Source organism: Perognathus longimembris, chromosome 25 (assembly GCF_023159225.1).
Source record: "Perognathus longimembris pacificus isolate PPM17 chromosome 25, ASM2315922v1, whole genome shotgun sequence".
Lineage (NCBI taxonomy): Eukaryota > Metazoa > Chordata > Mammalia > Rodentia > Heteromyidae > Perognathus > Perognathus longimembris.
The window spans coordinates 2,710,659-2,735,143 of NC_063185.1; the positions used below are offsets into that span (position 1 = coordinate 2,710,659).

Below are 24,485 nucleotides of genomic sequence, written 5' to 3' on the forward strand. Positions count from 1 at the left end.
CACTGATAGTGAACGTACTTTAGATGTGGCACAGTTGAGAAGGTTTCAAATGGTCTGTCATCCTGAAACAATGACACAGAAAACTGGATAATCTTCCGTGCGCATGTGAGCTATCACAAGTTAAGCCAAGTGCCATCACTGCAGCTGGGGCTTGGGTTCACATTGGCCCATTGTGCGGTGTGGATGTGATCACGTGACCCCTTTGTTCTTCTTCCAGCAATCAGACCTCATGGAGGAAAGCCAATCTCACCTGCAAAATTGCCATCGACAACCTAGAGAAAGCGGAGCTGCTCCAAGGAGGAGATCTGCTGCGGCAAAGGTAGCCCTGCTTTTGTGTCTCTTCCGTTTCAGAACCCCAGAACCCCTGCTGGAGCACCTCTCTCTGTGCCTACAGTTGGTACTTAATTCTTTTTTTTTTTTTTTTTTTTTGCCAGGGCTTGAACTCGGGGCCTGGGCACTGTCCCTGAGCTTCTTTTGCTCAAGGCTAGCACTCTACCACTTGAGCCACCATGCCACTTCCTGCCTTTTGTTTATGTGGTACTGAGGACTCAAACCCAGGGCTTCATACATGCTAGGCAAGCACTCTACCACTAAGCAATATTTCCTTCCCAGTAAGAGATTATTTCAGTTTATTTTATTTTAGCTTTTGTGTGCTGATCCTAGAGCTTGAACTCGGGGGGCTTGGTGCTGTCTCTGAGCTTTTTCACTCAAGGCTAGCACTCTACCACCTTGAGCCACAGTACCATTTCCGGTTTTGTGGTGGTTTATTGAAGAGAAGTGTCTCACAGACTTTCCTGCCCAGGCTGGCTTCGAACCACAATCCTCTGGTCTCAGCCCCTTGTGTAGCTGACAGACATGAGCCACCAGTGCCCAGACATAGTAAGTTTTAAAGTCTGAGAGAAATCTGTGGCTTATTTGTAGTAAATGGGTAAAATCAAATCCTGAATTACAAAATGAGAAAGCACTGTATCTAATCTTATTGTTCATGAACATTTTGTCATATCCTCTCTCCCACTACTTACTTTCCATATTGTTTATAGAGTGAAAACATGCCACATGTGGACTCCATTGTCCTCTGTTCCTTTAGTATTAAAACAAGGGCGCTCTCTTGCTTTAGCACTCTTAAACATGATTTCAGTATGTGCTTTTCATTGTATTAACCAGCCCTGTTACATACCATGGCAGGCTTAAACATGCAGCTGCATCCACATTTTGGGGAGTTCTGTTGGGGAGTGCTCTCTAAGGCTATTGGCTTATTATTTTTTTGAGATTATGAATACTTTTTTTTCCTTGTCAGTCCTGGGGCTTGAGCTCAAGGCCTGGGTGCTGTCCCTGAGCTTATTTTGCTCAAAACTAACACTCTACCAGTTGAGTCACAGTACCACTTCTGGCTTTTTCATCAAGAAAAAAATTAGCCAGGTGCCAGTGGCTCACGCCTGTAATCCTAGTGACTCAGGAGGCTGAGATCTGAGGATCTTGGTTTGAAGTCAGCCTGGGCAGGAAAGTCCATGAGACTCTTACCTCCAGTGAACCACCAAAAAGCTAGAAGTGAACTTGTGGCTTAAGTGGTAGTGTGGTAAAAACCCCCAGTGCACAGGCCCTGAGTTCAAGCCCCCAGCCCAGCAAAAAAACAATGTAAAACTATTGCAAAAATAAGAGTAGAGGGGCTGGGGATATAGCCTAGTGGCAAGAGTGCCTGCCTCGGATACACGAGGCCCTGGGTTCGATTCCCCAGCACCACATATACGGAAAACGGCCAGAAGCGGCGCTGTGGCTCAAGTGGCAGAGTGCTAGCCTTGAGCGGGAAGAAGCCAGGGACAGTGCTCAGGCCCTGAGTCCAAGGCCCAGGACTGGGGCTGGGGATATAGCCTAGTGGCAAGAGTGCCTGCCTCGGATACACGAGGCCCTAGGTTCGATTCCCCAGCACCACATATACAGAAAATGGCCAGAAGTGGCGCTGTGGCTCAAGTGGCGGAGTGCTAGCCTTGAGCGGGAAGAAGCCAGGGACAGTGCTCATGCCCTGAGTCCAAGGCCCAGGACTGGCCAAAAAAAAAAAAAAAAAAAGAACTCCAAGGCCCAGGACTGGCCAAAAAAATAAAAAATAAGAGTAGAGCAACTGGGGCTGGGAATATGGCCTAGTTGCAAGAGTGCTTGCCTCGTATACATGAAGCCCTGGGTTCAATTCCCCAGCACCACATATATAGAAAATGGCCAGAAGTGGTGCTTTGGCTCAAGTGGTAGAGTGCTAGCCTTGAGCAAAAAGAAGCCAGGGACCGTGCTTAGGCCCTGAGTTCAAGGCCCAGGACTGGCCAGAAACAAAACAAAACAAACAAAAAAAACTGTAGAGCAACTACCACAACAGAGCACTAATGCGATAGGTGAAAACATGAAATGCCATTGAATGGTGAGCTGTGTGAAGGTAATTTTTTGTTTTAGTTCTTAACTACATAGATAGATAGATAGACAGACATGAATGAAATGGTAAACTCTTCTGTGTGTCTATAAAATATACATATATACTTACATATACATCATATATACAGAAGAGTTACCATTTCATAAGTCAGATGAGTTTTCTTTTGGGCTGTCATGGAGCTTGAACTTAAGGACTCCTGCGCTGTCGCTGAGCTTCATGTTCAAAGCTAGCACTCTACCATTTGAGCCACAGCTCCACTTCCGATTTTCTGGTGGTTCATTGGAGATAAGAACAGATTTTCCTATCCAGGCTGGCTTTGAAGTGCCATCCTTAAATCTCAGCCTCCTGAATAGCTAGGATTATAGGCGTGAGCTGCGGGGACCAGCTAAGTAATTTTATTTTTCTGGACAATGTCACCCCTTCCTTTGCTCTCCTCCAGTTTCCCCTCCCACCCCTGCCCACAGGTCACAGAAGGTCATTTGCCACATAGTGTTTACTAAATAGCATTTGCCTCACCCCTCCATTTCTCTATTCTCCTTTGTCCCCCCTAAAAAGACAAACAGGGCTGGGAATGTGGCTCAGTGGTAAAGTGCTTGTCTAGCCTACATAAAGCCTTGGGTTCGAGTCCTCAGTACTACATACACAGAAAAAGCCAGAAGTGGCGCTGTGGCTCAAGTGGCAGAGTGCTACCCTTGAGCAAAAAGAAGCCAGGGACAGTGCTCAGGCCCTGAGTTCGAGCCCCAGGACTGGCAGAGAGAGAGAGAGAGAGAAAGAGAGAGAGAGAGAAACAAAAACAAAAAATTCAAATACCACTACCACCAACATAACATAAACAATAAAAACATGTTTGCATTTCCTGGAGTTGTTTGGCTGTAGGGTGTCTCTGATGTAGAGAGGAGTGGCTCCTCCTCTCCACACAGCCTCCTTTAGTCTGTGTGTGATTGCCTAGAGTCCTGTGTAGCTCTCATGCCTGGCCCTGCTTCAGATCTAGCTTCCACGTGTGAGAGAATGCAAGCGCCATTTTGTCTCTCTGAGCTTGGCTCGCCCCACTGAGCGTGATCAGTTCTGGCTCCATCCATTTCCCCAAGGGCAGCTGTCACTGACATTGCTTCTCCCTTCTCTGGATCTTCAGGAAAACCACCAAAGAGAGCCTGGCCCAGACTTCCAGCACCATCACTGAGAGCCTCATGGGTATCAGTAGGATGATGTCACAGCAGGTGCAGCAGAGCGAGGAGGCCGTGCACACGCTGGGTAAGGCCAGCCCGGAGTGGGGTATCTCCCAGAGGCGCAGGAGCCTCATGGCTCACCCTGGGGCTGGGGCCCAGCTCCTCCACACCTCTGCTGCCCCCAGTGTCCTGGCTTCTGTGACATAGCCAATGGGACCCCGTCATCAATGGGGGTGACACCATCATGGCGGTGGCGTCATCAGTGGGAGTCACGTTGCAGCTGGGTTCTGCCTGGGATGGGGCGCGCTGCTCTGATGTCTGCTTTGGGTTGTTGGAGCTATGCTGTGGACCATGCACTCCATCCAGGTTCCCCAGAAAAGCCATCCCCGGGGTGGCAGGGGATCCCATGAGAAGCAGATACCCACCCACCCCATCCCCCCAGGGAGTCAGAAGCACTGGTAACCTCACTAGGCCCCATAGGATCTGACAGGTTTGGAGCCACAGCTGCCAGAAAAGGCTGCTGGGATCTCAGTTAAAAGAAAAGCCATGGGGCTAGGAAGGTGGCTTAGCGGTACAATGCTTGCCTAGCATGCATGAAGCCCGGGGTTCGATTCCTCAGCACCACATACACAGAAAAAGCCCAAAGTGGTATTGTGGCTCAAGTGGTAGAGGCTAGCTTTGAGCAAAAGAAGCTCAGGGACAGCACCCAGGCTCTGAGTTCAAGCCCCAGGACTGGCAAAAAAACAAGCCAGCACTGGTGGCGCATACTTGTAATCTTAGCCATTCAGAAGACTGAGATCCAAGTATCATTGTTTGAAGCCAGCCCAGGCAGGAAGTCCATGAGACTCATCTCCAATGAACCACCAGAAACACAGAAGTGGAGTCATGGTTCAAGTAGTAAAGCCCCAGTTTGGAGCAAAAATCTGAAGAGACAGCACTCAGGTCCTGAGTCTAAGCCCTAGGATTGACACAAAATATAAAAATAAGCCTATGGCTCACACCTGTAATCCTAGCTATTCAGGAGGCTGAGATGGAAGGATTGAAGTTCAAAGCCAGCCCAGTCAGAAAAGTTCATGAGAGTCTTATCTCTAACTACCAGAAAACTAGAAATGGAGCTGTCCCTCAAAGTGGTAGAGCACCAGTCTTGAGCACAAAAGCTCAGGGGTAGCACCCAGGCCCTGACTTCAATCCCCGGACCAGCAAAAATAAAGAAAAGAAAAGAAGCTGGCCATTGCTACCAGAAACTGGAGGCTGAGATCTAAAGATCACAGTTCAAAGCCAGCCAGGACAGGAAAGTCCTCAAGACTCGTATCTCCAGTTAATCACCTCCCCCCAAAAGCTAGCAGTGGCGCTGTGGCTCAACTGTTAAGACAGTGCTAGCTTCTTGAACAGAAAAGCTCCGGGCCATTGTCCCCGTGCTGAGTTCCAGACCCAGGAGAGCCCAAAGGAGGGTAGCACTCAGGAGAGGAACTCAGAGGCACCATGCCTGTGTGCCTCTCCTCGTATAATTAAAGAAACAGAGTTCAGGAAGTGGGGGGGGAAAGTAAAATACGGGAGCCCACGTGGGCTGTGAATTTGCAGGCTTCTTTCCGCCTGCCAAGTCCTCATTCTAGGGCTGGCAATCCATACCGTGTGGGCGGGGCCCGGCGGGACTGTGTTGTGTGGGCGGGACCAGGGCGGGACCGCCCAGTGGGTGGAGCTTCTGACAGGACCACCTTGTGGGTGGGCCCCCTGCAGGACCATCCTGTGGGCGGGGCCATCTTGTGGGTGGAGCGTCCGGCAGGACCACCTTGCGGGCAGGGCGGGGCCGCCTTGTGGGTGGAGCTTCGGGCAGGACCGCCCTGTGGGGGGGGCCTGGGGCAGGGCCACCTTGTGGGTGGGCCCCCTGCAGGATCATCCTGTGGGCGGGGCCATCTTGTGGGTGGAGCGTCCGGCAGGACCACCTTGCGGGCAGGGCGGGGCCGCCTTGTGGGTGGAGCTTCGGGCAGGACCGCCCTGTGGGGGGGGGCCTTATTCTGGGTGCTCATCCCGGGATGGGCCCCCAGCCGCCAAAGCCGACGCCCTGACTTTGGGGGTGCTGGGTCTCTGAGTCTGGGTGCCTTCCCACTTCCTTTCCAGTCAACTCTTCTCGAACCATCCTGGATGCAAATGAAGAATTCAAGTCCATGTCGGGGACCATCCAGCTGGGCCGGAAGCTCATCACCAAATACAACCGCCGCGAACTGACGGACAAACTCCTCATCTTCCTCGCCCTGGCCCTTTTCCTCGCCACGGTCCTGTACATTGTGAAAAAGCGCCTGTTCCCGTTTCTGTGATAGCTCTTGGCCCTTATGCGCCCAGGCGCCCTCGGCTGATCCAGGCCACCCGATGGAGCCCCAGGGAGCCCCAGGCCGTCCCGCCGTGCTCCCAGCGTCACGCGAGATGGGGACCCACGCTCACCCACCTGCAGACCCCTGGGGGGCTGCCCCTTAAACAGGCCCTAAAAAGGCCAGATCTGGGGGCTGGGAACGTGGCTTAGTGGTAGAGTGCTCGCCTACCACGCATGAAGCCCTGGGTTCGATTCCTCAGTGCCACACAGACAGGAAGAGCCAGACGTGGCACCGTGGCTCAAGCGGTAGAGTGCTAGCTAGCCTTGAGCAAAAAGCTCAGGGACAGTGCCCAGACCCTGAGTTCAAGCCCCAGGACTGGCAAAAAAAAAACGAAAGCCAGATCTGGTGAAGAGAGAAGAGAAGAGGTGAATGAAGGATGATGTGAATTCATGGTCAGTCTGCGAATAAACTTGATTTTATTTCATAGAAAGACTTGTGTTTGGGGCTGGGGATATAGCCTAGTGGCAAGAGTGCCGGCCTCGGATACACGAGGCCCTAGGTTCGATTCCCCAGCACCACATATACAGAAAATGGCCAGAAGCGGCGCTGTGGCTCAAGTGGCGGAGTGCTAGCCTTGAGCGGGAAGAAGCCAGGGACAGTGCTCAGGCCCTGAGTCCAAGGCCCAGGACTGGCCAAAAAAAAAAAAAAAGAAAGACTTGTGTTTGCTTTAACAAGACATCCCTCTGGGGTTGCATGCCTCTGTCGTGTGTGTGCGTGTGCCAGCCCTGGGGCTTTAACTCAAGGGTTGGTGAGCTTCGCTTAGCTTTTGTGCTCAAGGCTGGCAGCTCTGCCAAGTAGCCGTCATCCCGTGTGCCAGGCACCCTGAGCACTCTGCGCATGCCTTGGTGAACCTAGAGAGAGACACCAGCGGGAAACTCAGGTGGGCCCAGGTGGGCCTGAGTTCTGGCCAGCCATGCGCTAAGATCTGATCTGAGGATCACAGTTCAAAGCCAGCCCAGGCAGGAAAGTCTATGAGGCTCTTACCTCCACTGAACCACCAGAAAACCGGAAGTGGCGCTGTGGCTCAAGTGGTAGAGTGCTAGCCTTGAGCAAAAAAATCAGGGACAGCACCAAGGCCCACAGTACAAGCCCCATGACCTATTTAAAACAAAGCAAAACAAAACAAAACTGATCCTTCTCAATCTAGAGAACCACAGAGCCATGTCCCATGCCTCAACTTCCCCATCTGTAAAATGGAAGAGCAGAAATTAGAGTCTGTTTGAGAATCCAATCTGTAGGCTGAGATCTGAGGCTTGCAGTTCGAAGCCAGCCCTTGCAGACAAATCCCTGTGACTGAACTCCTGTTAACTTGTACAATGTAGGAAGTGGAGCTGTGGCTCAAGAGCAAAAAGCTAAGCAAGCAAGCTAAGCAAGAGCGCCAGGCTCAGCTAAATGCTGGTGCCTCGCACCTGTCAGCCTAGCTTCTCAGGAGTCTGAGATCAAGGTTCGAAGCCTGCCTGGGCAGAAAAGTCTAAGGACAGGCAAACAAACAAACAGATCAAGGGGGAAGACTATACATACACATAAATCACACACACACACACACGTCTTTTTTTTTGGCCAGTCCTAGGTCTTGAACTCAGAGCCTGAGCTCTGTCCCTGAGCTCCTTTTGCTCAAGGCTAACACTCTACCACTTGAGCCACAGCGCCACTACTTTTGGCTTTTTCTGTGATTAAATGAAGGTAAGAATTTCCTGGCCTTTCCTGCTTGGGCTGGCTTGGAACCCCTATCCTCAGATCTCAGCCTTCTGAGTAGCTAGGATGACAGGCGGGAGCCACCGGCACCCAGCTATCTATGTCATCCTTAAACCATTCCTGGCCCCAGAAGACACGCGCTGCAAATTGCACACACATGCGTCTTATTTATAGTCGACTTAAAGCTGAGCAGCAGGTCCAGATGGGAAATTTCCCCCGCAGATTCCAGCTGTGCGCGGCAGATGGCACTTATCAAATGGCCTTTTCTTGTCCTAACATTTCTCTTCTCTACTTCCCACTAATTGTCAACATCCTGCGCCCAATCTGGAAACGCGTGGGCCCTGTGCTCCCTCAAAAAAAAATCTCCTGTGACACTTGGCTCTTTTTTTTTTTTGGCCTATTTTAAAATGCCATGAGTGATGTCTTTCAGCACAAGGCTGACTGCCTGCCGTCGCTGCCTTCTCCAGCCATTAGGGGGCAGTGTTCACACGCTTGGTCATTGTGATATCTGACCATTTGTTTTTGTTTTTGTTTTTTATTATATTTTTTATTATCTTTAGTTGTACAGAGGGGTTACCACTCAAATCAGCTGATAAGTACAATGCATCTTAAATGTCTCACCCCTTTTATCTTTGTCCCCAGCCCTCCCAACCCCACTCTTCCTCTCAATTTTCCTAGTTTCATAGGATATGCACTCAATATGAGTGCTATTTCTCTATTCATCTGCTCACCTGTGTGTGTGTGTGTGTGTGTGTGTGTGTGCGCGCGCGCACGTGCGCACACACCAGTACTAGGGCTCAAACTTGAGCCTGGTTACTGTCGGCTTTTTTGGCTTAAGGCTGGTACTCTACCCCTTGAGCTACACTGCCACTTCTGGCTTTTGGGGGGGGGGGTTTCGTTGGAGTCTCTAGACACTCCTGTCTGGGCTGGCTTCAAACTGAGGTCCTCCGATCTCAGCCCCCTCGGTGGCTAGGATCACAGGTGTGAGCCACCAGTGCCTAACATTTTTGTTTGTGTCACTCCTGGGGCTTGAACTCAGCACCTGAGCACTGTCCCTGAGCTTTTCTAGCTCAGTGCTGGCTGCTTTACCACTGAGCCACTGCTCCACTTTTAGGTTTTTTGGTGCTTCATTGGAGATAAGGGTCTCCCAAACAGTTCTGCCCCGGCTGCCCTCAGATCCCCTGAGAAGCTGGGCTTTGGGGTCCTTTTCTGGTCAGCCATGAACACAAGCTTCCATCTCTTCCCTGTGTGCCTGGTGTCCCACATCTCCTCATGCAGAGTCTCTGATCACCCCTCCACCCTGCACCAGCCTCTCCTCCCAACCTCCCCGCCCTTCCTACACACTCCTTTCCCGGCTCCTGAAATGCAGCTCAAATACACCAGAATATACCACCCTACCCGTACTTCTCTGGCTTTTTGATTGGTCATGGGACTTGAACTCAGGGCCTGGGCACTGTCCCTGAGTTTTTGTGCTCAAGGCTAGCACTCTACCACTGGAACCACAGTGCCACTTCTGGTTTTCTGGTGATTCGTTGGAGAGAAGAGTCTCACGGACTTTCCTTCCCCAGGCTGGCTTTGAACCGCGATCCTCAGATCTCAGCCTCCTGTGTAGCTGGGATGGCAGGTGTGAGCCACCAGTGAAAGCCATTTTTTCCACGCTCATTTCCTAAAGTCTTGTCACCACCCCCACCCCCACCCACCTGAAACCAGGGGAGGAAAATTCTCATACACACTGCTCTGAAAGATGCCAGAAATGACCTGGGGAGATGACTTTTCAGGGACCTTCTAGATGCTTCCAAGAAAAGAAGCTAAATAAGAAGTTTGTGTTTGTTTGTTTAAGACACTAAAACAAGTTGCTTTTTCTTGCTGGGTTAATGGTGGGCTTCGCTGGGCCCCTGCCCTGGGGTTCGCCCCAACTCTGCTATTTTCCTAGGCCAGGCAGAATAAAAATAGCTGCGAGTAATCTAAGAGATAGGAGAGTGGAGTCTCCGCCGTACTGTCAGGGCTGGGGGGGGGGCGTGTTATCACCCCCCCCAATGTCTCTGCAGACCCCCAACAGCCGTCTCGGGTCCCACACCATACCAGAAGCCCAGGGCCATGGCGTTGGCCTTGCTATGGGTCAGCTTGCTGCTTTTGTGTGGGTGTGGGTGTGCCAGTACTAGGATTTGAACTCAGGACCTGGCCTCTGTCCTTTTGCTTTTTTCACTCAAGGCTGGTGCTCTAGCACTAGAGCTACACATCCATTTCCAGCTTTTTTTTTTTTTTCTTTTTGCCAGTCTGGGCTTTGGACTCAGGGCCTGAGCACTGTCCCTGGCTTCTTTTTGCTCAAGGCTAGCACTCTGCCACTTGAGCCACAGTGCCACTTCTGGCCATTTTCTATATATGTGGTGCTGAGGAATCGAACCCAGGGCTTTATGTATACGAGGCAAGCACTCTACCACTAGGCCACATTCCCAGCCCCCTCCATTGCCAGCTTTTTGTTTGTTTGGTTGGTTCATGTCTGCCTGGGCTGGCTTTGAACTGTGATCCTCAGATTTCAGCTTCCTGAGTGGCTAGGATGACAGGAGTTGAGCCTTCAGTTCCCAGCTGATTTTGTTTTGATGGGAAGGCACATTATTTTTTTTTTCTGATGATAAAGGAATGATACGCTCTTATTTGATATGCTCTTATTTAATAATGAAATATTCCACAAGAAAATACACTCTCCAGAGAGAAGGACTAGTTCCTAGTAGGTGCTCAGTAAATAAAGCCCCCTGCTCTTAGAAGCTTTTCTTTCTTCCTTTCTTTCTCCCCACCCCCAACTCCTGGGACTTGAACTCAGGGACTGAGCACTGTCCCTGAGCTTCTTCTGCTCAGGCTAGCACTCTACCACTTGAGCTACGGTGCCACTTCTGGCTTTTACTGTGTATGTGGTGCTGAGCACTTGAACCCAGGGCTTCATGCATGAGAGGCAAGCACTCTACTGCTAAGCCACATTCCCAGCCCTTAGAAGCTTTTCTGAATGGCAGATTATGATTTCCCCAGTTCGTTCTGTCAAACAAGGTTAAGAGATGGAAAAGCAGGTTGAAGTGAGGGAAGCCACCTTAAGGAAGTTGGAGGGACCGGGGTGTTGGCGATCCCCAGGGAGTGAAGCATTCCATCACATGCCCCAACACTCCTCCCTCCCCAGCCCCCCAACTTGGAGCAGTGACGTTCCCACAGGACACTGAAGATCCAAAAAAGCGATGGCAAACGTCTTTGCTTTGCAAAAACCAATTTCCATAGGAAGGTAATATTTCCATCCATCTTTCAGTGTTGCCACTCCAGTTACTCAGCGTCTGGGACTTCAAACATTTGTGGCCGGAAGTGGAGCAATGACTGTCTGCAGACAGGAGCCATCGCAGTCAAGTGATCCCGGACACACTTGGGGGGTGGGGTGGGGGGAGTCCTAAGAATTAACTGCTTTCTCAGTCAGAACCCCCTCATAGGCCCCAGCACACCCAGGCTCTAGGAGTTAACAGCGGTCCAGAATCTGGGTGACACCCCAAGTCACATCCAGTCCTTCTGACCTACAGGTGTCACTGGAACAGTTGGTGTCTTTTTTTTTTCTTTCCTGTGCCAGTCCTGGGGCTTGAGCTCAGGGCCTGAGCACTGTCCCTGAGCTTCTTTTGCTCAAGGCTAACACTCTACCACTTGAGCTACAGCACCACTTCCAGCCTTTTCTGTGTATGTAGTGCTGAGGAATCGAACCCAGGGCTTCATGCATGCTAGGCAAACACTGTACCACTAGGCCACATTCCCAGCCCTCTGAGAGACTCTTACCTCCAATGAATTACTCAAAAAAAAAATCCAGAGGCTGGGAATGTGTCTTAGTGGTAGAGTGCTTGCCTAGCATGCATGAAGCCCTGGGTTTGACTCTTCAGTTCCACATAAAAAGAAAAAGCCAAACATGGTACTATGGTTCAAGTGGTAGAGCACAGAGAGGCCCAGAGACAGTGTGTCCAGGCCCTGAGTTCCAGCCCTAGGACCAGCAAAAAAAGAGTCACAGACTCTCCTGCCCCAGCTGGCCTTGAACCACGATCCTCAGATCTCAGCCTCCTGAGAAGCTAGGATGACAGGCGTGAGCCACTCGCTCCTGGCTAGGGTTTCCTTTCTGCATTTGAACACATTCAGAATTGGAACCAGATCTAGGTGCTGGTGGCCCATGCCTGTCATCCCAGCTACTCAGAGGCTGAGATCTGAGCATCATGGTTCAAAGTCAGCCTGAACAGGAAAGTCCCTGAGACTCTCATCTCCAATGAGCCACCAAAAAGCCAGAGGTGGAGCTGTGGCTCAAGTGGTAGAGTGCCAGCCTTGAGCACAAACGCTCAGGGGCAGTGCCCAGACTCTGACTTTGCAACCCAAGACCAGAAATTAAAAATAAAATAAGAATCAATCCCCTGTGCAAGCAAACTTTCCCCCCTCCAGGCCCTGGGGGAGGACGGGCCAGGCCATTCCCCTCTCCCCCATCAAGCAGTAGAGCAGCGCAAGCTGTGGCCTGCAAAGTGGATCCACTCGGGGCGATGTCAGAGAGACACCCCAACCTCCAGACTCCCCCAGAGACCCGGCCTCTGAGACGGGGACCTTAGACACTCTGACCTTAAGACTGACTGAGAGACTTGACCTTACACATATGACCTTTTCTGACCTTGAGTCTCTGATCATAAAGACTGTGACCTCAGAGACCTGACCTTAGAGGCTGTGACCTAAGACCCTGACCTTAGAGACCCTGACCCTAGACACTGTGACTTTAGAGACCCTCACCTTAGATACCTTGCTTGACCTTGAGACCAGACTCTGACCTTAGACACCTGGACCTTCGACACTCTGACCTTAGACACCTTGACCTTAAACCCCTGACCTTGAGGCTCTGACCTGAGGTACCTTGACCTTGAGGTCCTCAGACACTCTGACCTTGAGGCCCTCAGACACTCTGACCTTGAGACCTTGATCTGAGGCCCTGGCTGTGGCATTGTGGGCAGAGCAGGCACACATCATGGGGGGCCTCGAGAGATTTAGGGGGCCCTGGGGCAAAACCCCTGCACCAGGCCAATGGTTGTCCAACCTGATGGCTCTGGGGGAGCCCGGATACCCCCGAGGTTCCCCCAGCAGCAGGGTGGCCATACCGGGAGCGTGCTGGGGGCGGGCGTTGCTGGCCTGGGAGTCTGGGAAGGGGACTGGAGGTCCGGTTGGGTCCCCGATCTCGGCTCCCCACACGCAGCAGGTGTGGTGAGGGCCCACGGCGGGGGGAGTCGGGGGGGGGGACGGCTGGGCATCTTTTCCTCCTGTTTTGGGGTTTTTTGTTGTTATTTTTTGCTAAGCTGATGTCCAGTGATTTGATTCGCGTTGTTGTTTCATTGGTCAAAAGCGTACTTGACTTCAGCTTTGGGCGCATGCGCGTTTGTCTCCAGGTCCTGACCAGAGCTTAAGGCCAGCCCAGTGCCAGTGGCTCACGCCTGTCATCCTAGCTCCTCAGGAGACTGAGAGCTGAGGATCGTGGTTCAAAGCCAGCCTGGAAAATATTGGTATTCACAGCCAAAGCAATTCTAGGCAAAAAAAAGCACTGCAGGAGGTATCACAATACCAGACTTCAAGCTCTACTACAGGGCCATCATAACAAAAACAGCATGGTATTGGTATAAAAACAGATCGGAAGACCAATGGATTAGAATTGAAGATCCAGAAATAAAACCGCACTCTTACAGCCAGCTGATATTCGACAAAGGAGCTAAAGACATACAATGGAATAAACATAGCCTCTTCAACTACTGGTGCTGGGAGAACTGGGCAGCCATATGCAGAAAACTCAAAGTAGACCCAAGCCTATCACCATGCACCAAGATCAACTCAAAATGGATCAAGGACCTCAATATCAGACCTGAAACCCTGAAACTACTGAAGGACAGAGTAGGAAAGACGCTAGAACTTATAGGCACAGGAAGGAACTTCCTGAATAGAGTCCCAGGGGCACAACAAATAGGGGAGAGACTCGACAAATGGGACTACTACAAATTAAAAAGTTTCTGCACAGCTAAGGACATAGCCACCAAAACAGAAAGACAGCCAACGATATGGGAAAGGATATTTACCAGCACAGCAACAGACAAAGGCCTAATATCTGTCATCTACAGAGAACTCAAAAAACTAAGCCCCTCCAAGCCCAATAAACCAATTAGGAAATGGGCAAAGGAGCTAAAGAGAGACTTCACGAGAGAAGAAATAAAAATGGCAAAGAAACATATGAGGAAATGTTCAACATCCCTGCTAGTAAAGGAAATGCAAATAAAAACAACCCTGAGATACCACCTCACCCCAGTTAGAATGGCCTATACTCTGAACTCAGGCAACAACAAATGCTGGAGGGGGTGCAGGGAAAGAAGAACCCTTCTCCATTGTTGTTGGGAGTGCAAATTAGTACAACCACTTTGGAGAACAATATGGAGGTTTCTCAAAAAGCTCAATATAGACCTACCTATGACCCAGCCATACCACTCTTAGGCATCTATCCTAAACAGCAAACCCCAAGATATCAAAAAGACATTTGTACTTCCATGTTTATCGGGGCACAATTCACAATAGCCAAAATATGGAAACAACCCAGATGCCCCTCCACAGACGAATGGATCCAAAAAATATGGTACCTATACACAATGGAATACTACATAGTGATTAGGAATGGTGAAATATTGTTATTTGCAGGGAAATGGTCAGAACTCGAACAAATAATTTTGAGCGAGACAAGCCTAGAACACAGAAAACAAAGGGGCATGATCTCCCTGATATATGACTGTTAAGAAAGGGAGACGGAGAGACAGTAGAGACCAAGTCTGTGAAACCAAAAACTGCTTGTCAAATAGTATTTCCCACAGGATTGGGGCAGCAACCCAACAGTATGTAACTAAAACCAAACAATTACTCAACACATAAAGGTCAAAAATTGACCTCTCAGTGGAATACAATAGCTAAAAATCTATGTATGTACGTTCATATAAGACTACTGTCGACATATTGTCTAATATCGACATTGCATTTAAAGCCCTAGGCGAATTTTCTTGGGCGCGGCCACGTGGCTACTGTATATGTTCTTGATACATTGTATATTGTATATATGTCTACCTGACCTAGAGAAGGGAAAGAAAAACAGGGTGTAAGATATCACAAGAAATGTACACACTGCCCTACTATGTAACTGTACCCTTTTTGCACAACACCCTGTCCAAAAAAATTGTGTTCAATTAATAAATAAATTAAATTAATATATATATATATAGGTATTCACAAGGAAATGGTCAGAACTTGAACACATAATGTTGAGCGAGACAAGCCTAGAACACAGAGAACAAAGGGGCATGATCTCCTTGATATATGACTGTTAGGGAGGGAGGGAGACAGTAGAGACCAGATCTGCAAAACAACAAACCTCTTTTCAAATGGTATTTCCACAGGTTTGGGTCAGTGACCTTACATTATGTATCTAAAACCAAACAACTACTAAACATAAAAAGGTCTAGAATAGACCTATCAGTGGATCACAATAGCTCAACTGCCATGTACACATGATCATATAAGACAAGGATAAGCAAAAACAACTCCAAGAGAAGGACACAGAAGGATTCTATTGTTGACGTGACATTTAAAGTTGTAGGTGAATTTCCTGTGGCGTACCCTACGTGGTTACTGTATATGATTTTGGTACACTGGATATTGTATATATGCCTACCTGATCTAGGGAAAGGAAAGAAAAATGAGGGTGTAAGATGTCATAAGAAATGTATTCACTGCCTTATTATGTAACTGTACCCCTTTGCACAACACCTTGTCAACAAAATTTAACTAAAAAAATCCAGCCTGGTAGACAAACCCAAGACATTCTTATCTTCAGTGGACCACCAGAAAGCCAGAAGTGGGGCTGTGGCTCAAGTGGTAGAGCACCAGCCTTGAGCAAAGAGCTCAAGGACACCACCTAGGCCCTGAGTTCAAGCCCCACGACTACAAAAAAAAAAAAAATCAACAAGGAAATAAATGTATTCATTACCTAACTTATGCAATTATAACCCCTCTGTACATCACCTTTACAACAATAATTTTAAAAAATAAATACAGCTAGGTGCCAGTGGCTCACACCTGTCATCCTAGCTACTTAGTAGGCTGAGATATGAAGATCATGGTTCCAAGCCAGCCTCGGCAGGGACATCCATGAAACTGTTAGCTCCAATAAACTACTCAGAAAAAGCCAGAAGTGTCACTGTGGCTCAAGTGGCAGAGTGCTAGCCTTGTGCACGAAGAGACTCAGGTACAGCACCCAGACCCTGAGTTCAAGCCTAAGGACCAGCAAAAGAAATAAATAATAAAAAATAAATAGATGAAAAGCATAAAATGGTGGTGGTGGGGTTGTCATAGATCCAGGAGGTCCCAATAGATCCATATGGGATGATTGCACACTGATATTCAGGAGGGGACAAAGCTTTCTGGAAGCTTCTTGAAACCCTATAGAGGGGCAGCAGCCCCCCCTCCCCAGCTGGTGGGGGACACGCAGCAAGCATTTGACATTTCCTGTGCGGAGCTTCTGAGCTGGGCCCCCCAAGCCGTCTGAGCGTGGTGGGGAGATAAGGCAGGGTGTGCAGCGATAATGGCGCCCCGGGGAGCCGAGCCGGCGCTGGGCAGGGCGAGCTCCAGCCCCTGCCCGGGTAAATATAGAACCGCCGTGTGACAGCTCGGCACGGGGTGACAGGCCAGGCCGCCCCCACTGCCCCCGGAATAGCCGGCGGTCCACCTTTCCTTCTGCTGCCCGGAATAGGGCCCAGGTGCCCAGGGGAGGGATGGAGGAGGGACTCCATCACACTGGCTAGTGTGTGTGTGTGTGTGTGTGTGTGTGTGTGTGTGTGTGTGTGTCCATCTGTCCATCCTGGGGCTTGAACTCAGGGCCTGAGCTTTGTCACTCAATGCTGGCGCTCTACCACTTGAGCCACAGCGCCACTTCTGGTTTTCTGGTGGTTCTTTGGAGATAAGAGGCTCATGGACTTTCCTTCCCCAGGCTGGCTTTGAACCATGATGCTCAGATCTCAGCCTCCTGAGTAGCTGGAATGACAGGTATGAACCACAGAGTCCTGCTGTGTTTATTCTTTTGTTGTTCTGTGCTCTTCCTGTGCTGTGTGCCTGCCCAGCGAATCAGGTCATAGCTTGGCAGTGTTTCTAGGCCATTCTCTAAGAGATGTGGCTGCTTCCTCTGCCCTCTGCCAAGCCAGTGCTTCTAGGTAGCACAGTTCAATGTTTCTGTAAAAAAAAAAAAAAGACCCGATGCTGGTGGCTCACACCTGTAATCCCAGCTACTCAGACGGCTGAGATAGGAGGATCACAGTTCCAAGTGAGACTAAACAGGAAATGCCCACGAGACTTACCTCCAATGACCCAGCAAAAAGCCGATAGTGGAGGTATGGCTCAAGTGGTAGAGCACCAGCTTTGAATGATAAAGCTCAGGGACAGTGCTCAGGCCCTAAGTGCAAGGCCCACGACTGGCACACACACACACACACACGCAATTACACACTTACACCCCCACACACCTCTAGGAAGGAAGCAATGCTAGGTGATCGCTTGCTGTACCCCCTAACGTTTGACTTGCTCTTGACTCTGAACCCCAGGTTGCGGGGCTGGAGGCTTGACAGCTGTTTGGATCCAATTTATTTGTTCACAAAGGAGGGACGGGCTGGCCCCACCATCTGGTGGGGGACCCCGATTTGCTGCTCCTAAGTGTGGGTGCTTACAACTCTGGCTTTAAGGATGATTCCTGTAGGGCCTGCTCATTAATTCCCTCCAGGAAAAAACCCCAAAACTTGCCAGGTTTATTTGTTTTTGTTTTTGTTTTTTGTTGTTGTTGTTGTTTGCCAGTCCTGGGGCTTGAACTCAAGGCCTGAGCACTGTCCCTGGCTTCTTCCCGCTCAAGGCTAGCACTCTGCCACTTGAGCCACAGTGCCATTTCTGGCTTTTTTCTGTATATGTGGTGCTGAGGAATTGAACCCAGGGCTTCATGTATACGAGGCAAGCACTCTACCACTAGGCCATATTTCCAGCCCCCTTGCCAGGTTTAAAAGCTGCTTCTCCTGTGGCTGAGGCCCATCCATTAAACACCACCTGGAGCTGTGAGTGGGACCACAGGGCGGCACTGGGCACAGATGGCGGCTGGGGACACAGACGACCCCCCCCCCCCCCCCGGAGAGCTTGCTGTTGGGACATTTGGATTTCATTTCAACCCATGCACCAGCTGTGCTCTTTCCAGAATCCTTTCCATTGTCAGCCCTGTGGGGGCTCCCATTTTCCTTAGCCCGTTTCCCACTATGGTAACAAAACGCCCAAGGTCAGGAGGCTTGTCAAGACAAAAGGTTTTATTTGATGATAGTTCCGGAAATGGAGAGTCCATGATATGGACTCTGATGAGGGGTTTGGAGGGTCACTGGGGGTGCCTCCCTGTGTTCATCTGGGCCAAGGGCACACCTCCCAGTGACCCCACACCACCCTGTGTCCTGTGGGCTCAGAACAACACGGGTGGCCCTGCAGGTCCCATGTGGCCCTGTGAACCCCTGGGGGACACACATCCAGTGAAGGGGAGCACCACAACAGCGCCAGCCTTCACCATAAGTGCCATCTAGAAAAGGAGACAGAGCTGGCGGCCGCTCATGCCTGTCATCCTAGCTACTCAGGGGGCTGAGAACTGAGGATTGGGGTTCGAGGCCAGCCTGGACAGGAAAGTCTATAAGACTCTCCAATGAACCAACAAAGTTGGAAGTGGAGTTGTGGCTCAAGTAGTAGAGCACTAGCCTTGAGCAAAAAAGCTAAGAGGCAATGCCCAGGCCCTGAATTCAAGCCCCAGGACTGGTACAAAATAAAAACAAAACAGAACTCCCAGGGCTGGGGATATGGCCTAGTGGCAAGAGTGCTTGCCTCGTATACATGAGGCCCTGGGTTCAATTCCCCAGCACCACATATACAGAAAATGGCCAGAAGTGGCGCTGTGGCTCAAGTGGTAGAGTGCTAGCCTTGAGCAAAAGGAAGCCAGGGACAGTGCTCAGGGCCTGAGTCCAAGCCCCAGGACTGGCCAAAACAACAACAACAAAAAAAAAAAACAAAAAAAAAAACAGAACTCCCAGGAAGACCTCTGAATCTAAACACTAAACACAGTCTCTCTCCCCTCACTCCTGGAGTGGCCACAGGTAGGTGACATCCTTAATATTTATTTTTATTTATTTGTTTATTTATTATCAGCCCCAGGTTTGAACTCAGGACCTGGACACTGTCCCTGATGTTTGCAGTTTTTTTCTTTTTAGCTCAAGGCTAGCACTCTACCACTTGAGCCACAGCTCTATTTCCAGTTTTTTCTGAGTAGTTTACTTGAGATCAGAGTCTCACGACTTTCCTGCCCAGGCTGGCTTTGAACCACAATCCTCAGATCTCAGCCCTCTGAGTAGCCAGAATAATAGGCAGCCACTGCACCTGCCTGAATGGGACTTTAGTTTCCCCCTTGGCAAACAGCAGCTTTGAAGGGTCAGTGTGAGCACTGGGCCTGGCATAAATACCAACTCGGATGAGGTAACGACGGCTGGACAGCTGTCTCCCGCAGCTGTGGGCTGGGGCAGGGTGGGGGACGGGCAAGGTGACCCGAGTGGCAGGCCTGGCAAGCTTCTCTCCTGCTTGCCACCTTCCAAGAAACAGAACAGGACAAAAGGGACAGGCTGGGCCCGGCCCTGGCAGCTCCCGCCAGTCATCCCAGCTACTCAGGAGACTCAGACCTGAGGATCACAGTTCAAAGCCAGCCCAGGCAGGAAAAGTCCATGAGACTCTTTCTGTTTGTTTTTTGGCCAGTCCTAGGCCGTGAACTCAGGGCCTGAGCACTGTCCCTGGCTTCTTTTTTGCTCAAGGCTAGCACTCTGCCACTTGAGCCACCGCGCCACTTCTGGCCATTTTCTGCATATGTGGTGCTGAGGAGTCAAACCCAGGGCCTCATGTATACGAGGCAAGCAGTCTTGCCACTAGGCCATATTCCCAGCCCCTCCATGAGACTCTTATCTCCAATAAACCACCAGAAAACCGAAAGTGGTGCTGTGGCTCAAGTGGTAAAATGCTAGCCTTGAACATAAGAGTTCAGGGACAGAGCTCAGGCCCAGAGAGAGTTCAAGCCCCATGATGAAAGGAAGGAAGGAAGGAAGGAAGGAAAAGAAAGAATGAGAGAGAGAAAAAGGAAAAGGATAGGAACAGTTCTGATTTGGCAAAACCTGTGCCAAGGAAATAAAGGAGAATGGACTGTGTGCCTGGAGTCTTTTTTAAATTTATATATATATATATATGCATATATATACATATAACATATACATATAGTGTATGTTTATTTACATAAAGATAAATATTTATAATAATATATAATATAAATATATGCCAATCCTGAGGCTTGAACTCAGGTCCTGGGTACTGTTCCTGAGCTTTTTGACTAAGGCTAGCACTCTACCACTTGAGTCACAGCTCCACTTCAGCTTTTTGTTGGCTCACTTGAGATAAGAGACTCACAGATGCAAAACCATATGGTGTAAACCAACTGAACAACTCCTGGGGGGGGAGAGGGAAAGGGGGAGGGGAAGGGGGAATGAGGGAGGAGGTAACAAACAGTACAAGAAATGTACCCAAGGCCTAACGTATGAAACTGTAACCTCTCTGTACATCAATTTGACAGTAAAATAAGTAAAAAAAATAAGAGACTCACAGACTTTCCTGCCTGGGCTGGCTTTGAACTGTGATCCTCAGATCTCAGCCTCCTGAGCAGCTGGGATGACAGGCGTGAGCCACCGGTACTGGGCTCGGCTTCGCTGTTTTGAAATATTAGTAAATCTAAATGGAGTCCCCTTTGTGTCCTTCGAAGCCGCCCCTGCCAGGCCCTGTGTCTCATGGGCTCCCAGCTGCTTTTCACTTCACCCTCCTTTCTTTCCTATGTTTCTGCCTTGGTCAGAATTTCTCACCTCGTCCAAGTCATTTACGTAATAATGATTTTTTTTAATCAATAAAAGGGAGGGATGGTTCAGAATGATGAAAGGGTGACACTGAACAAGATGTATTCATAAACTGCTTGTTAAATGGCAACTCCTTTGTATAATGACTTAAATATTTTTTTAAAGACTGATTTCATCCATAAGGGGGAAAGGAATCACTATGCAAACCCGGGTTAATTAGTTAGTTGGAAATAAGTCTCTTGGACTTTCCTTTGATCCTCTGATCTCAGCCTCCTCTGTAGCTGGGATTACAGGCATGAGCTACTGTAGCTTCCCATCCCCCTCCCCACCTTTTTAACTGAAGAATCTACCCTAAGGGACTCAATAAGACCCTGTTTGTGCCCCCCCCCCCCGTGGACTTGGGGCATTTCTGCAGCTTCTCACAACCACTTGGGTTCCTCTTGGGGATGAAGATCCCTTAGGTGCTGGAACTTTCCTAAAGCTTTTGGTCAGGGGTCCTGGGCTTTGAGCCCCTCTCCACAGACACCAGCCAGCCAGTCCCTCTGTGAAGGTCTAGGGAAAGATGCACATAGATGCACCTGTTCATTGAAGAAGAGGCTAACCAGGAAAGGGAGAGTGAATCAGACAGCTCAGAGTCTGGGGCTGGAGCTCAGAGACACAGCACTTACTTAAGGCAGACTTTGGGTTTGATCCCCAGGACAAAACATTAACAAGGCCAGGTGCTGGTGGCTCAAGTCTATAATCCCAGCTACTCAAGAGGCTGAGATCTGAGGATCAAGGTTCAAAGCCAGCCCAAGCAGGAAAGTCCCTGAGACACTTATCTCCAGTGAACCACCAAAAAGCCGGAAGTGGAGCTATGGTTCAAGTAGCAGAGCACCAGCCTGAGTGAAAAATGTCAGGGACGGTGTGTTTAGGTCTTGTGTTCAAGCCCCAAGACTACCGCGCGCGTGCGCACACACACACACACACACACACACACACACCTCACAACAATAGATGAACTCCCAAACAAAAATACATGGGAAATAACATCTTGATCTTGCCTCTAATGTCCCTGCACACAAGTTTAAGATGAAAGAGACCAGCGGGATGCAGGTGGCTCATGCCTGTAATCCCAGCTATGTAGAAGGCTGAGATCTGAGGATCCCGGGTTTGAAGCCAGTCTGGGCAGGAAAGTCCCCATGAGAGCAGGAAGTGGAGCTGTGGCCCAAATAGTAGAGTGTTTCTTCTTATGGAAAGAATAAAACAAAGGGACAGCATCCAGGCCCTAAATTCAATCCCAGGGGCCAGTAAAGAAAGAAAAGAAAAGAGGGAAAAGGAATGAGGGAAAGCGAGAGCGAGAGCGAAAGAGAGAGAGAGAGAGAGAGAGAGAGAGAAGAGAGAGAGTGGAAGGGAGGGAAGGGGTAGAGCACTCTACCCCTTGAGCCACACCTCCCTGTCGGGCGTTTTACTAATTCGTTGGAAGTAACAATCTCTCTGATTCACCTGCCAGGCTGGCTTTGAACCCATGTCCTCAGATCTCCTCCTCTGAATAGCCAGGGCGGCGTGGGGTCCGGCGATTTCTGGGTCGGGCCTCCACCCTGGGGAGCAGCGTGGGGAGGGAGCCGGGCCGCTTAGGGCCGAGCCCGTCGGCGCTCCCCGGTCGGCCGGGCCGCGGTGGGCTCCGTACTGGTCTCCAGCGCGGGATGCAGGCGCTGGGCTAGGGAACAGAAAGCCCCCGCCAGCCTGGCCCCGACCCCGCGGTCCAGCCCAGCCCCGCGGGCCTCCCCTCACCCCGCAAGCGCCGGCCTAGGCGGGCCGGGACACACTCTCCAGAAGCAGGCGCACAGGGCCGGGGCTGGTGCGGGTCGCGCTGGGTGGGTTTGGTGTGCAGGCAGCCCGGATAAATCCCTTCAGCCTTGAGAGGAACGAGCTACGGGGCAGTGCCCGGGCCCTGAGTTCAAGATCAGAAGTGGGGGGAAGAATAAAAATGAAAAATCAACCATGCAGGCCCGTGCAGAAAACTGCAGCAGACGCTCAGCAGCAACATTTCAGCTGCCCTTTGGGGTCCAGGTGTGCGGGTGGGGAACCCCCGCACCCTGAGACAAAATCTGGGCTCAGAAGGAGGCGTATTTTTGCTCTTCATTTTACATACAAAATAAACAAAAATCAAACGATGAGACGGCCCACATGGGCTCACGAATTTTTTTTCTTTTTATTTTTTGCTGGTGCTGGTGCTTGAACTCTGGACCTAGGTGCTGTCCCTGAGCTTCTTTTTGCTCAATGCTAGTGCTCCACCACTGAGCCACCAGTGCCACTTCTGGCTTTTTTGGTAGTTTCTTCCTGTCCTTGGCTGGCATTGAACCTCGGTCCTCAGATCTCAGCCTCCTGAGTAGCTAGGATGACAGGCGCGAGTTCCTTTAAGTCAGATGCCTTATGTGCTGCTCAATAGCTATAAGGCGATCTGTTTGTCTGGAGCAAGAGGAACCTAACCAAATTCTACCCGTGCTGCCGAAGAATAATCGCGGCTCACAGGAATGTCAGAGCTACACCTTAAAACAGGTGTTCTCTCGGGTGCTGGTGGCTCACACCTGTAATCCCAGCTGCTCAGGAAGCTGAAATCTGAGGATCCCAGTTGAAAGCCAGGGCTGGAAAGTCTGTGAGACTCTTATCTCCTAGGAACCACTGAAAAGCTGGAAGGAGATGGCTCTAGTAGTAGAGGCATGAGCAGAAAACCCAATTGGGAGCTAAGTAAGTCCCTAAATTCAAGCCCAGTACCAGCACACGTACATTCAAACAACACACACACACACACACACACACACACACACACACACACTTAAATTAAAATTAAATAGGAACCTACTGGGAGCTGGGACTCACACCTGCCATCCTAGCTACTCAAGAGGCCCAGATTGTGCTTCAAAGCCAGGCAGAGCAGAAAAGTCCATGAGACTCATCTCCCTCTAGGTAATCATTTAAAATCCTTGATGGAAAAAAACCTCGAGCTGGAGCACCAAGGCCCTGTGTTCAAGTCCCATGTGTGCGCACATACTAAATAAAATACAAATAAAAGAAAAGAAGGTCTCCCTCGACGGTACGGAATCATTCAGACGGTCTGACAAGGGCCTAGGTAGGACGAGACACTTTTTATTATCAACCAATTCCCGGCCTGCCCCGGCTGGCAGAAATGTCCTTTATAACGCGCTGCCAGCTCAAAAAATCGCACAGGCCGGCGGTGTGGGCGCAGTCACTTCAGTGGGGCCGGCTTCTCATTTCCTACAGCAACAAGTAAAACATAAATACGGGCGGGTGGGTGGGACGGGCAGCGGCCAGGGCGCGCAGGGCCCGGGGCTGGGACGCCCGGTGGGTCTCAGGCCAGCGCCCCGTTTCTCAGTTCTCCGTCTGGTCCCGAGAGGTGGCAATGAGACGGGGGAAGAACCGGCGCGCGGGGACGGCGCCCCGGACCGCAGGCCGCGCTCGCTCCGCCTCTGCTCACCATAGAAAAGCACAGGGGGGAATCGTTCCGGGGTCAACCCTCAGGGTCCCCTTCTGGCGAGATGGGATGAAGGGAGGGATGGGTGGGTGGGTGGGTGGATGGATGGATGGATGGATGGATGGGTGGGTGGGTGGAAAGACGGATGGATGGATGGGTGGAAAGATGGATGGATGCATGGATACATGAGTGGATGCATGGATGGATGGGTGGGTGGGTGGATAGATGGATGGATGGATGGATGGATGGGTGGGTGGGTGGAAAGACGGATGGATGGATGGGTGGAAAGATGGATGGATGCATGGATACATGAGTGGATGCATGGATGGATGGATGGGTGGATGGATGAATACA

At 50.4% G+C, this 24,485-nt stretch overlaps 1 protein-coding gene and 1 long non-coding RNA gene across 2 annotated transcripts in view; one reads left to right on the forward strand and one right to left on the reverse strand.

The window, feature by feature from the left end:
* The window catches only part of LOC125341895 (vesicle transport protein SEC20), a 36,373-nt gene that overhangs the window by 6,604 nt on the left and 5,284 nt on the right, over positions 1–24,485 (forward strand). Inside the window, exons 4-6 of the mRNA XM_048334025.1 lie at positions 218–319; positions 3,549–3,667; positions 5,701–5,898. Coding sequence (XP_048189982.1) covers positions 218–319; positions 3,549–3,667; positions 5,701–5,897 — 418 coding nt within the window. The 3' untranslated portion in view covers position 5,898. The remainder of the gene's footprint in view (positions 1–217; positions 320–3,548; positions 3,668–5,700; positions 5,899–24,485) is intronic.
* Positions 240–17,305, reverse strand: LOC125341896. The gene is made up of 3 exons (XR_007209102.1): positions 17,294–17,305; positions 13,955–13,958; positions 240–367 (listed from the first exon to the last, which is right to left on the reverse strand). It is a non-coding gene; the product is annotated as an uncharacterized LOC125341896 (long non-coding RNA).